The sequence below is a fragment of the Crocodylus porosus genome, unplaced genomic scaffold (assembly GCF_001723895.1).
Source record: "Crocodylus porosus isolate Cpor-Errol unplaced genomic scaffold, CroPor_comp1, whole genome shotgun sequence".
In the NCBI taxonomy this organism is placed as follows: Eukaryota; Metazoa; Chordata; order Crocodylia; family Crocodylidae; genus Crocodylus; species Crocodylus porosus.
In genome coordinates, this window is record NW_017728938.1 from 884,277 (window position 1) to 895,781 (window position 11,505).

At 48.5% G+C, this 11,505-nt stretch overlaps 1 protein-coding gene across 2 annotated transcripts in view; it reads left to right on the plus strand.

The window, feature by feature from the left end:
* Nucleotides 1–8,952, plus strand: part of LOC109318280 (inter-alpha-trypsin inhibitor heavy chain H3-like) — a 101,766-nt gene extending 92,814 nt beyond the window's left edge. For both annotated transcript variants that reach the window (XM_019547422.1, XM_019547421.1), the window contains 2 exons: nt 8,295–8,406; nt 8,494–8,952. In XM_019547422.1, the coding sequence (XP_019402967.1) occupies nt 8,295–8,406; nt 8,494–8,623 (242 nt within the window). In that variant the 3' untranslated portion in view covers nt 8,624–8,952. The remainder of the gene's footprint in view (nt 1–8,294; nt 8,407–8,493) is intronic.
* The last annotated feature ends 2,553 nt before the right edge of the window (nt 8,953–11,505 follow it).

Sequence of the window (11,505 nt, forward strand, 5' to 3'; positions counted from 1 at the left end):
GGGGGGCAGGGCAAGGGGCTGTAGGTCAGGAGAGGGGCACTGGCAGGGCTGGGAGGGGGATAGGGGGCTGTGTATCAGGAGTGAGAGGCAGGGGGGAGGGAACTGGTGACTGGGTTGGGTGTGCATGGCACTGGCAGCACCAGGGAGCTGCAGGTCATGAGTGAGGGGCACCAGCAAGCAGTGGGGGGCAGGGTACTGCTGTTTGGGAGTGAGGGCCACTGGCAGGGCTAGGCTCAGTGGGTCCAGAGTAAGGGGCAGCAGCAGGGTTTGGGTGTGTGGCTTGTCAGTGAGGGGCAACAGAATGGGCAGGGGCAGGGCACCAGCATATCACTGCCCCCCCATCATATTCCATCTGTCCCCGCTCCCCCATGACAGATGTCCTCTTTTTTGGACCTGGAAATATGGTAACCTTACCCCTGCTGAGGGGGCTCCCAACTGCGAGGGAATACTGGGCCAGGGATCTGGGTCCTTAACCCTTTTCCTCCGGCAGGAGGCAGTGGCTGCTAAAGCAAAGTGGAGCTTCCCACATCTGTGCGTGGGGCAGGGGGCTGCGCGCTGCAGGCTCCCACCCTGCTGCTCCACAGCCCAGTGTGCACGACCTGGCACTGCAAAGAATAGCACAGCTGTGGCGAGGTGTCTCTGCTTGCACGGCTGCAGTGGGGGTAGCGGCGTAGGGTTGCATGAAGGAGACATGGGCAGCATGAAGCTTGCAGTGGCAGGCAGCTTCCTGTATGGCTCTGCTGTTCCCTGCAGCACTGGGTTGCACACACTGGGTTGGGGAGGCCCTGGGGCAGGGCAGCAGGGTGGGGAGCACAAGCCTGAAGTGGGCAGCACACAACTCCTGCCCCATGCACAGATCTGCAAGGCATAGGTCCCCCCTGTTCCCCAGAAGTGCATGCCGTAGTGGGAAGCAGCCCCCCCATCTGAGCCTACAGTGGGCAGCCCGACCCACTCCCACACCATGCACAAATCTGGGGGCATAGATCTCTCCTGCCCCCCGGGAGTGCATGCAGCGGTGGGGAGCTGGCCCTTCCCAGCTGCCCTCTAGATGAGCCACCCACAGCCCTGTCCCACTTCCCACTGGGCCTCGCTGTCATTCATTGCAGCCCTGGGCCCCAAGCCCCAGGCACTGCCCAGCTGGGCAGCAGCCCCAACCCAAGCCCCAGCCCTACTCAACTAACTCACCCCCTCCCTCCCTATGGAGGCCTCAATCTTCCCCTCTCCCCCCAGTTACCTGTGGGAGCTGCTCTCCAGGCTGCTTGGCAGACATGGTCATATACATGCACATGACACCCCCTACCTGACTGCCCTCCTCCCACTCCCTCCTAGCCCCCTGCAGGCTGGAACTCTGCCAGCCTGCAGAGCGTTAGTTGCAAAACTGCGAAGTCTGTGGGTTTCTCCGGTAAAATGAGAAATCCATGTTTGCCTTTGTAAACTGTAAAATCCATGGTTTACTCCATTTTTCCATGGCAAATGAAAAACCTGGATCCTGGCTCATTAGGATCTAGTTAAGTTTAAGTGAATTGTTCACTGTCTCCTGGCACCAGAGCACCTTGCTGCTTTTCTGAATAGCTAGAGTAGCTTTGCTGGGAAATAATCACTGCAGTGCCCCTCCAGAAACTCAGTGTCCCATCCTGCTTTTCAAGGACAGTTATATTTCAGGATATTGTGCAATGTAAGGGCATTTATAAACATACATTTTTGTGCTCCGACGTGCTGGAGATCTGGTGCGTTGGAGCAGACTCGATTAATGGAGCTGACTTGCACTGTGCTGTGTCACATGCAGCTGTATAAGCAGTGAAATGCATGTCAGCACACAGAAAATGGTGCTGGTGAGCTTTTGAATTAAACCACCTTTGATGTGTTTTAGTTCCAAAGCACACTGCTGCCATTTTCTCAGCACTGACACGCATTTCATGGCACCAGGGCAAACGTATACAAATGTCTTAAGGTACTATCTATATATGGGTTATTATGCTGAGTTGTTTATATCCATTGCTGGTCTATGCCCAATGAGCTACATTCTGTTTACCAGTTATACCAGCTTGAATCAGGAGTGACTCAGATGAAGACAGATCTAAACAGGAGCTGTGTAAGTGCAGCAAACACACCAAATGTCTCACTCCTCTGCATGCTGCAATGGGGAGATGGGTGTTTTACCCACTCCCCACAGTGTGCATGGGATCCTGGGGGAGGCTTTTGGGGGTCTCTAGGGCAGGTGGGGGGGTTGTGAACCTCTTCTCCTGGAGTGTCAGTCCTCTCTGAAGTGCTGGGGGGGGTGGTCAGGTGAATTCCATTTGCACTTAAGGTTTTACCCACTCCCCAGAGCTGGCATGGGACTCTGGGGGAATTTTCTGGGGTCTCATGGGAGGGTTTCCCTTTCCCCCAATGGAAGTGGGGAAGGGAGCCCTTTCCGGGCTCTGTAGAGCAGAGCTTGCATCCCTGGCTGTAATGCACTGGTGGGAGTGGGGAAATCAATTCCCCATTTCCCCTTTTTGCACCCTTTTCCCCACCCAGTGGTATGTTTTGAATAAATAAAAAGCAAAAAGAAAAACCAACACAGACAAAGATGCTTTTTTTTTTTTTGTGGGGGGGGGTGTCAGATCAGTTACACAGAGGGCGATGATTTGAAGTGATACCAGGCTGCAGGCTGTAGATCTAGCTAGCTCCCTCTGGTGGTAACAATTACTAATTATCACTTAGAAAGCTCCCTTTAAACACACATGCAATTAAGGTAAGTGAGGTGTTTTGACACTACCTCATTTTGCCTTACATTTAAAACACATTGAACCAGCTTTAATTAAGGCAATTTTTGCCACTTTAAAAGCGCATTAAAGTCAGTCACGTGTGTTAATTGATTACTTTAGTCCTCTTTAAATGGCAAAAGTTGTCATTTATATAAATGCCTATGCCTATGGTGATTGCCCCCAAAAGCTTGCAAAGAACTTTTTTCCAACTACTCAGTTGGTCTAATAAAAGGTATCACATCTACCAAAAGAACCTTGCCTGCCTGTGTTCTTAGACCAACATGACTACAACCAAAAACTCAGTAATATTGATTACATATTCATAAATCAGTATATCAGGTAGAATACCATAGCAGCAAAAGCTAACAGTAAGGAGTAAAATATGGTAGGGAATATTGCTTTCTTGGCTCCCCCCTTTTCCACGTTTAAGTGCTTGTCCCTGTATTAAAGTTGCTGTAGAGTAAAAAAGGGCATAAATTGAAAGCTGAATAGCTGATCCAGAAAAACTCACATATAAACAAGCCCTGCTTATAAGCATACTTACATAACTATTATTTCATAACTCTACTTTTAACATCTTTGAATTTGGTCAATAAATAACCTACGATTTTGCGCTTTTATTATCCAACACTTCTGAAAACACCATTGTCCTATATTAATCATATTACAGTGACATAGAAGCTACAGTACAAAGAAGAAGAAAAGAAACTAAGTCTGCCATGAATGTGGAAATCCAACTGGATCAATTTCCAGTTGATTTCTATGGTCCTTGGCCATTGCATATACATAGTTGAATAAAATCTCTAGGGGCTTGCTTGAAATCTGACAGACACAATTAAATTTATGTAATAGAAAGCAAAGTAGTCTTGAAAAAATTATAAATTAAGGGAGATTATGAAGGCTGAAACTTTACCATGCATAAGTTAGACTGTTAGAGGATATATTTTATGTAGAAAGGGGCTGAACAGTTGTCCATACATCCAAACACTCCCATTCAGTTGATCTGGATCAATCATATCATTTAATATTAAATAAAATTCTTAGTTGTGAGGTCTGCAGTTGCTCAGATAGGACTGACTTTTACCTAGACAGCTTTTTACGAACCTGAGTGGTAAAACTAAGGCCCCTGCCAGATATGCAGATAAAAGCACAATTGAAAAGCACAAATGCATGATCCACACAACCCACAAAACTCCACATGTGCATGGCAGGAACCATGATTGTGGAATCGTGCATCAAATCCCATCATGCCTTATTGCCAGTGCAAGGGAAACCTGGGATCATGATCCCAGGCTCCCCCTGCACTGCCAAATAGCAATCTCTAGCATCTGGGAGCCCCTTCAGCTGATGGGGCTTTGATCCACTGGGGCAAACCATGTGCCCCCATCCCGGGAGCCCAGGTCAGCTGATGGGCTCCTACCCATGAGAGCACATGGTGCACCTCTACACCTGGGAGCCCCAATCACCTGATGGGGCTGTCAGCCAGAGGGCTGCACCTAGCCACATATTCAATTAATGATGTGATTGGAACAAACCTCAAAGTTGTTGCACATTTTCTATGGGAGAACATTGTAGTTTATTCTTTGTTCTATCATGCCATTACTTGATTGAATATGTGACTAGGTCACAACTTAGAGACATGATTAACTGGTTAACCATGTTTTAAGTGTAATGTGTGGCAAGGATGTAAGTAACATATGTCCACACACTTTTATGTGGTATCATCTTGTTGCTTGAAGCTGTAAGTTTAAAATGGCACCCTTTTGCATAAAGTGTTTTTGTATTTGTTTCATCTATAAAATATGGCTAAGTTCATAGATTCATATTCATGGATTGTTAGGGGCTGGAAAGGACTTTGCAGATCATCAGGTCCAGCCCCTCGCACTGTAGGCAGAAAGACAACTTGGGTCAAGTGACCCCAGTAGGGTGACTGAAAACCTCCGGGGTTGATGACTGCACCACCACTGGAAGGAGTTTATTGCACAGTCTGGACACCCTGACTGTGAAGGAGTTTTTCCTGGTATTAAGCCTGAAGCGGCCTTCTAGGAGTTTATATCCATTGGTCCTGGTCTTCCCTAGGCATGGGCGACTTGAGTCAGGGGGGCCATGTGACCTGCCCACAACCAGTCAGCGATTGGGGGGGATCCCCCCACGGCTGATCGCAATGATGGGGGGAGGGAAGGTGTCCCACCGCAGCCGATCTCACTCACCAAAAAGCAGCGGTGGTGCTTCTGGAAGTGCCTATGGCTGCTTCTACTGGTGGCCCTGCTCCCCGGCCGGCACTCATGCACCACCTGGGAGAGTGGCCACTTCACCCGGTAGCCCTGCTCCCTGGCCGGTGCTCACGGGGGGGCACTGGCACTTCCGCTTGCCACCCCTAAGCAATGAGCATGGCGATCAGGGTGCACCAGCACTCTCAGGGGGCACATGCACCCCCATGCACCCCCTATGCATCACCACTGTACCCAGGGGTGCCCTAGTGGACAGTTGTTTGCTGAGCTCCTGATGCACTCCTCTGATATAGTGGTAAGCCGCTATCAAGTCCCCTCTCAACCTTCCCTTCTTTAGGCTAAAGAGGCCCAGGTCCCTCAGCCTTTCCTCATATGGCTTGCCCTGCAGGTCCCTGATCATACAGTGGCTCTTTTCTGGACCCTCTCAATTTTTTCTACATCTTTATTGAAGTGCGGTGCCCAGAACTGGATGCAGTACTCCAACTGCGGTCTCACCAGTGCTGAGTACAGAGGGAGTATCACTTCTTTAGTTTTACACAAGATGCATTGGTCGATGCATGCCAGCATGTTGTTTGCCCTGCTGGCCACCGCATTGTATTGACGGCTCATGTTCATGTGATGGTTAATCATTACCCCTAGGTTCCTTTCAGCTGTGGTGCTAGTCAGTCTGTCACCTCCAAGCCTGTATGTATGTTGAGAATTATTTGCCCCCCCAAAGGAGCACCTTACACTTGGAAGTGTTAAACTTCATCTGGTTCTGTTCTGCCCAACTCTTGAGCCTGTCCAGGTCCACCTGTATCAGCAACCTAACTTCTGACATGGTCACACTGCCCCATAACTTGGCCAGCAAGCTTTTCACTCCCGCATCCAAACCATTGATAAAGATGTTGAAAAGCACCGGTCTAAGCACAGACCCCTGAGGCACACTCCTGGCCACTTCGCCCCAGGACGATACAGATCCATTCATGAGAACTCTCTGGATTCTACCATGTAGCCACTTTCCCATCAACTGAACCATCAAGCAGCTGAGCCCACAATCTTCCAGTTCTCCCACAAGGATATCATGGGATACTAGATCAAAAGCCTTTTGGAAGTCTAGGTATATAACGTCTACCTCGTCTCCCATGTCCAGGTGGAAAAAGACCTGATCATAGAAGGAGATGAGATTGGTAAGACAAAATGTACATGTGACAAAACCATGCTGGCTGTCATTCAGTATCTTACCTTCTGCGAGCGTATTTCACATAGATTCTTTAATGAGCTTTTCCAGGATTTTTCCTGGGATAGAGGTTAAGCTTTTTGATTTATAGTTGCCCGGGTCCTCCCTCTTCCTCTTCCTGAAGATGGGCACAATGTTGGCCCTCTTCCAATCCTCAGAGATCTCTCCTGTGCGCCACGAATTCTGAAAGAGCTTTGCCAGTGGTTCTGCAATTACCTCAGCCAGCTCTTTCAGTACTCTTGGATGGAGTCCATCTGGTCCCACTGACTTATAAGTGATTAGCTTTTCTGATTGGTATTGAACCTGCTCAGCATCCATAGTGGGGAGGCTGTCAGTCCCGGCATGTTCCCTATGAGCCTTATCTCACTTGACTTTCCCCATGGTGCGGTGAAATACCAAAGCAAAGTGCGCATTCAGGAGTTCACTTTTTTCCTGAATGTTAGTTACCAGTTGTCCCGAGGTGTTAAGCAGGGGTCACACTTTCATTTTTTTTCCTTCTACTCCCTACATACCTAGAGAAGGACTTTTTATTGTCCTTGACTCCTGTGGCTAACCTAAACTCAGTTGCTGCCTTGGCTTTCTCGATAATTTCCGTACAAGTGCTGGCCATTAAACTATAGTCCTCCTTGAGGACCGTCTCTACCTTCCACTGGGCATACACCTCTTTTTTCTTTTTTAAGAGGACTGAAATGTCCCTATTAATCCAGGAAGGCTTGCCAGCCCTCCTGCTACATTTCCTCTTTGTAGGAATGGCATTTTTTTGTGCTTCGAGGATTCTGTCCTTGAGCAACTACCACTCTTCATGCACCCCATTTGCCTTCCCTTCCTGGTCCCTCATCGCCTCCCCTACTAATGCTCTGAGCCTGTCAAAGTCAGCATTCTTGAAGTCCAGGACTTCAGTCCTGCCGGTTGATTTGTCAACCTTGCAGTGGACGGTGAACCTGATAATTTCATGGTTCCTGTAGCACAGGTTACCCTCAATATCCAGGCCACACACCAGATCATCTCCCTTGCCCAAGATTAGGTCTAGGAGACGGTTGCCTCTGGTTGACCCTTGCACTTCCTGGGTCAGAAAGAGGTCCTTGATCAGAGTCAGGAAACTGCGTGAATGATCTGACCTAGCCAAGTGTTCCTCCCAATCTATGTCCAGGTAATTGAAGTCACCCATGACAACCAAGTCCCTTGTGCATGTGGCCTCTGTCAGTTCTTGAGAGAACTCCAGATCCAGTTCCTCCCCTTGGTTCAGTGATGTATAGTAAATGTGCACAGTTAGGTCTCTCTCACCTTGCTTTCCCAGCCCAGTAGCTTGACCCAGAGGGTTTCAAGCTGCTTATCTTTGGAGCCAATGTCAGCCTCCAGAGAGGTGTACTGCTCTCTCATGTGCAGAGCTACCTCTCTGCCTTTTCTCCCTACTCTGTCCCTTCTGTGCAGGGTGTAGCCCTCTACAGCTATGCTCCAGTCATGCGGGGAGTCCCGCCAGGTCTCCGTGATTCCTACCAGGTCATATTGCCCACTAGAGAGCAGTAGGGCTAGCTCCTCCTGCTTATTCCCCATGCTCCTGGCATTGGTATACAGGCAGCTGAAGCCCTCAACTGACACCCTTGTTTTCCTGAGATGCTGTGGGAGAACTGTTTGGTTAGCATTTTCAAACAAAATTTATATAACTTGTAGGATATTTTGAAGATTTGTTCATTAAATTCTTTGAGAGAGTAGAATCAGAGGTGATGTGAAGCATAAATTATTATTTAATAGATATTCTGGGTCAGATTTCCAGTGGGCTTCTAAAAAGGCATTTATGTTTGTAGGTGTATCCCCATTACATGTATAAAATTCCAGTTTGTACAATGCAAGTACTATCACATACAGACTCAATTTAACATGAAATATTTGCTTATGCAGTTGCTCATTTTACATATAAAAAATCAAGGTATCCACAAATTCTGTGTGCGCAAATTTGACATTTTGTTGGAAAATTGGCCCTTGGACCTTAAATCTTTCAGAGAGTCTGAAAATCAATGTAGGAACTTAAATGACTTTTTAAAAAACTCATAACAGTTATGAAATTTTACTAACGGTTGATATTGCCTCTTATTTTAGGGCAATTTTTCCACCCAATTGACTTTAATATAGTTGAAATCCATCCTGGGTCTGATCCCAAGAAACCGGATGCCACAATGATTGTCAAAAACAATGAACTAACGGTAACAAGGTAAATAATAATTAAGTTTTCATCAAACATTATTTTGCTAATGTGTAGGTTATGTTCTGCTATGAACAATAATGTTTTCTCTTTCAGGGGGTGGCAGAAAGATTACAGAAAAGATACCAAGCATGGCCTTGATATCCCTTGCTGGTTTGTTCATAACAGTGGTGCAGGGCTGATTGATGGAGTTCACACAGACTATATTGTTTCCAGTATATTTTGACACCATTATAAATTAATCTTCAGATGTGTGTTAAGAGAATATTTTTCTGCATGAGTTATTTTTCCTAATAATCATCAACTACTAAAAATCCTAAGCTTACTGTATTAATGTTCTGTTTGAAAATATCCTTATTTAACAGGTTCTCATGAATCAGGTTACTGAGTGCAGCTGGCCCACACTGTTTTCATTCAACCAATATCTAAGATCTGTGTGCTAAAATATAATATGTGATCAAATACAACAAATATAAAATGTTGTGTTAAATTCATTTGTGAGGTTTAAAACTCTGATTTATTCTATGTAGAATAAACTTTATATTCAAGGTGAAATGAGTAATTGATTCTTATAAATGGTTTTGAAAAAAACTTGAAAACTTACTGCTTCAATTTTTCTTTCCAGCTGCCATCAGTGATTAAATTTTAGTGAATTTATGTTTTAAACTTTTAAGATTTCAGGTAAATGTCGAACCATGTTATCTGCAGAACAACAAAGCATCTGACTTTTGAGATTTGATAGACCCAGACCATTTTTGCAAGAGAATTAAAGAAGATATAGCATGTTAAAACTGTTTATTCCTTGATTAGATTGTATTGAGCACTGATATAGCACCAGACCTCTGGATGGGTCACTTATAGCAGAATTTGAATCTGGGACTCTCAATTTTAAAGCAGGCCCTAATTCCTTGACTAAAAGATTTGGCTCAGTTAGCCAAGTGTTTGGCAAGTTCATTGATCACTATATGTGGCCAGTTACCTGAAGGGGGAAAAGATCACACTGAGGTCATGGTCTTATACATGTAGCACTACAAGCACCCTTATAGCACTATAAAAATGAGTGTCCAAACATTCAAGCTATCTGTAGTGTCACAAAAGTGGCAGATCTGCCACAAAAAAAAATGTTCCTCTTTCCAAGAGGAATTTCTTTGTGGCATTATGCTGCAGCAGTGATAGGGCATCCACAAAGATGTTGCGGTGGTGGGTGGGGACATGCAGTGGTGCACGCTACAGTGGTGGGGAGTTCCAGGCATGCAGTGGACTGGGGGAGGGTGTGGATGCATACTGCAGTGGTAAGGGTATCCATATAGCATGCAGCCTGGGGTGTTCACTATGGGGGTGTGGAGCCCCCAGCTGCTTAGAAGTCTTGAATTAGAGTCTTGGACAGGCTTGTGCAACCCACACTGAAGTCTGGGCTGCTGCTGCTTGTAGCTGAGCTAGCTAGCTTAAAGCTAGGCAAAAGGCAGGGCAACGTGGCACCTTATAGACTTGTTCAGATAGGCTTGAACTTTTGTAGGCTACAGCTTACTTCATCAGATGCTATGAATGGACTTGCAGAGGGCATGGGGACTGATAAAAAGGGATCAGGTAATTTAAATAGAAAGTATAGAGAAATAGGGAGGAAAGGAGGAGGTACTACTGAGAACTTGCCTTGTGCAGGGGTGCTGGACCCAATGATCTTGCAAGGTCCCTTTCAGGTCCTAACAATCTATGACTCTATGGGCGCATCCAGACGAACGCAGGAACAAAAAACTGTTTCCTGTCCTGCAAGTTTGCAGCATGGGGAGAAAATTAGACCCCTAGATATCCAGGGGTCTAAAAAAACCAAAACAAAAAAAAGCGGGACAGGCCATAGTCCCAGACTGTGTCTTAAGGCAACCGGAGGCTGGGTCCTCCAGGGAGATGCTCTGGCTGCCAGAACGTCTCCATGGTTGGTCTCTCACCCTGGTGCTGAAACACAAGGCCAGCCAGGTGGCATGTTCAGCACCAGGGGCCCAGTATGGTGAGTAAGGGGTTGCGGGGGGGCTGGAGGAGGACGATGGGGACAATGGGGGGACTCCCACTGGTTCTGCCCGCTCCCCCAGCCCCCTGTCCCTGCCCTGCCTGGCCCCTCCCTGCACCAGCTCCCCAGGCTCCCCGATCCCTGCCCAGCCAGGTCATACCACCCTCAGGGCCCCTCTGCTGCCTGGCAGGACCCGTCTGGGTGTGGCATGTGGTCCCTGCACACAACTTCAGGTCCTGCAGCCCTGGTCCCAGCCCAACCAGGTAGTGGAGGGGCCTCGAGGGTGGCAGGGCCTGGCTGGGCTTGGCACGTGGGGACTGCGTGCTGCGCTGGGTTCTGCCACCAAGGGCCCAGCCCAGCCAGGTGGCAGAGGGGCCCTGAGGGTGGTAGATTCTGCCACCAAGGGCCTGGCCTGGCCCAGCAGCAGAGGCCCCAGGACCTGGCTGGGCCTGGCATGTGGTCCTCATGTGTCGTGCCAGGTCCTGCCAGCAAGGGCCTGGCCCAACCGGGTGACAGATGGTCCCCAGGGCCAGCAGGACCTGGCTGGGCCTGGCATGAGGTCCCCATGTGCCACTCCGGGTCTTGCCACCATAGCTCAGAGTGCCCCACTCCTGCTGCTGCTGCTAAAGCTAAGTTATGGGCCTTGGGTGTGGGGGCTGGGGCCCTCCAGGGTGCCTTGGACCCAGGGCAGGGGGACTGTGGCCTTCCAGGGTACCTGGGACCCTGGGCAGGGAGGCTGGAGTCCTCCAGGGTGACCCTGGGTGGGGGTGGCTGGGGCCCTCTAGGGGGATCTGGAACCCTGGACAGGGAGGCTGGGGCCCTGGGGGGGCATTCCATGTGCTGTGGGGGGGACTGCACCCTGTGGGGGCCAGGGGACCCACCCCTCCTAAGCAGCCCCCCTGCAAGGTCCCCCACACCCACACTCCCCACAGCAATTGCCCCATACCTACCCACACACCAACCCACATCCCTCCACACATAGCCACCCGCCTTCCCCCACACCTCTTCCCACCCCCTTCCTGCAAACACCACATCCCCCCATCACACACCCATCATGTGTGAAGAAAACCAAAAGTACACATCAACACATATAGGTATTTAGAACG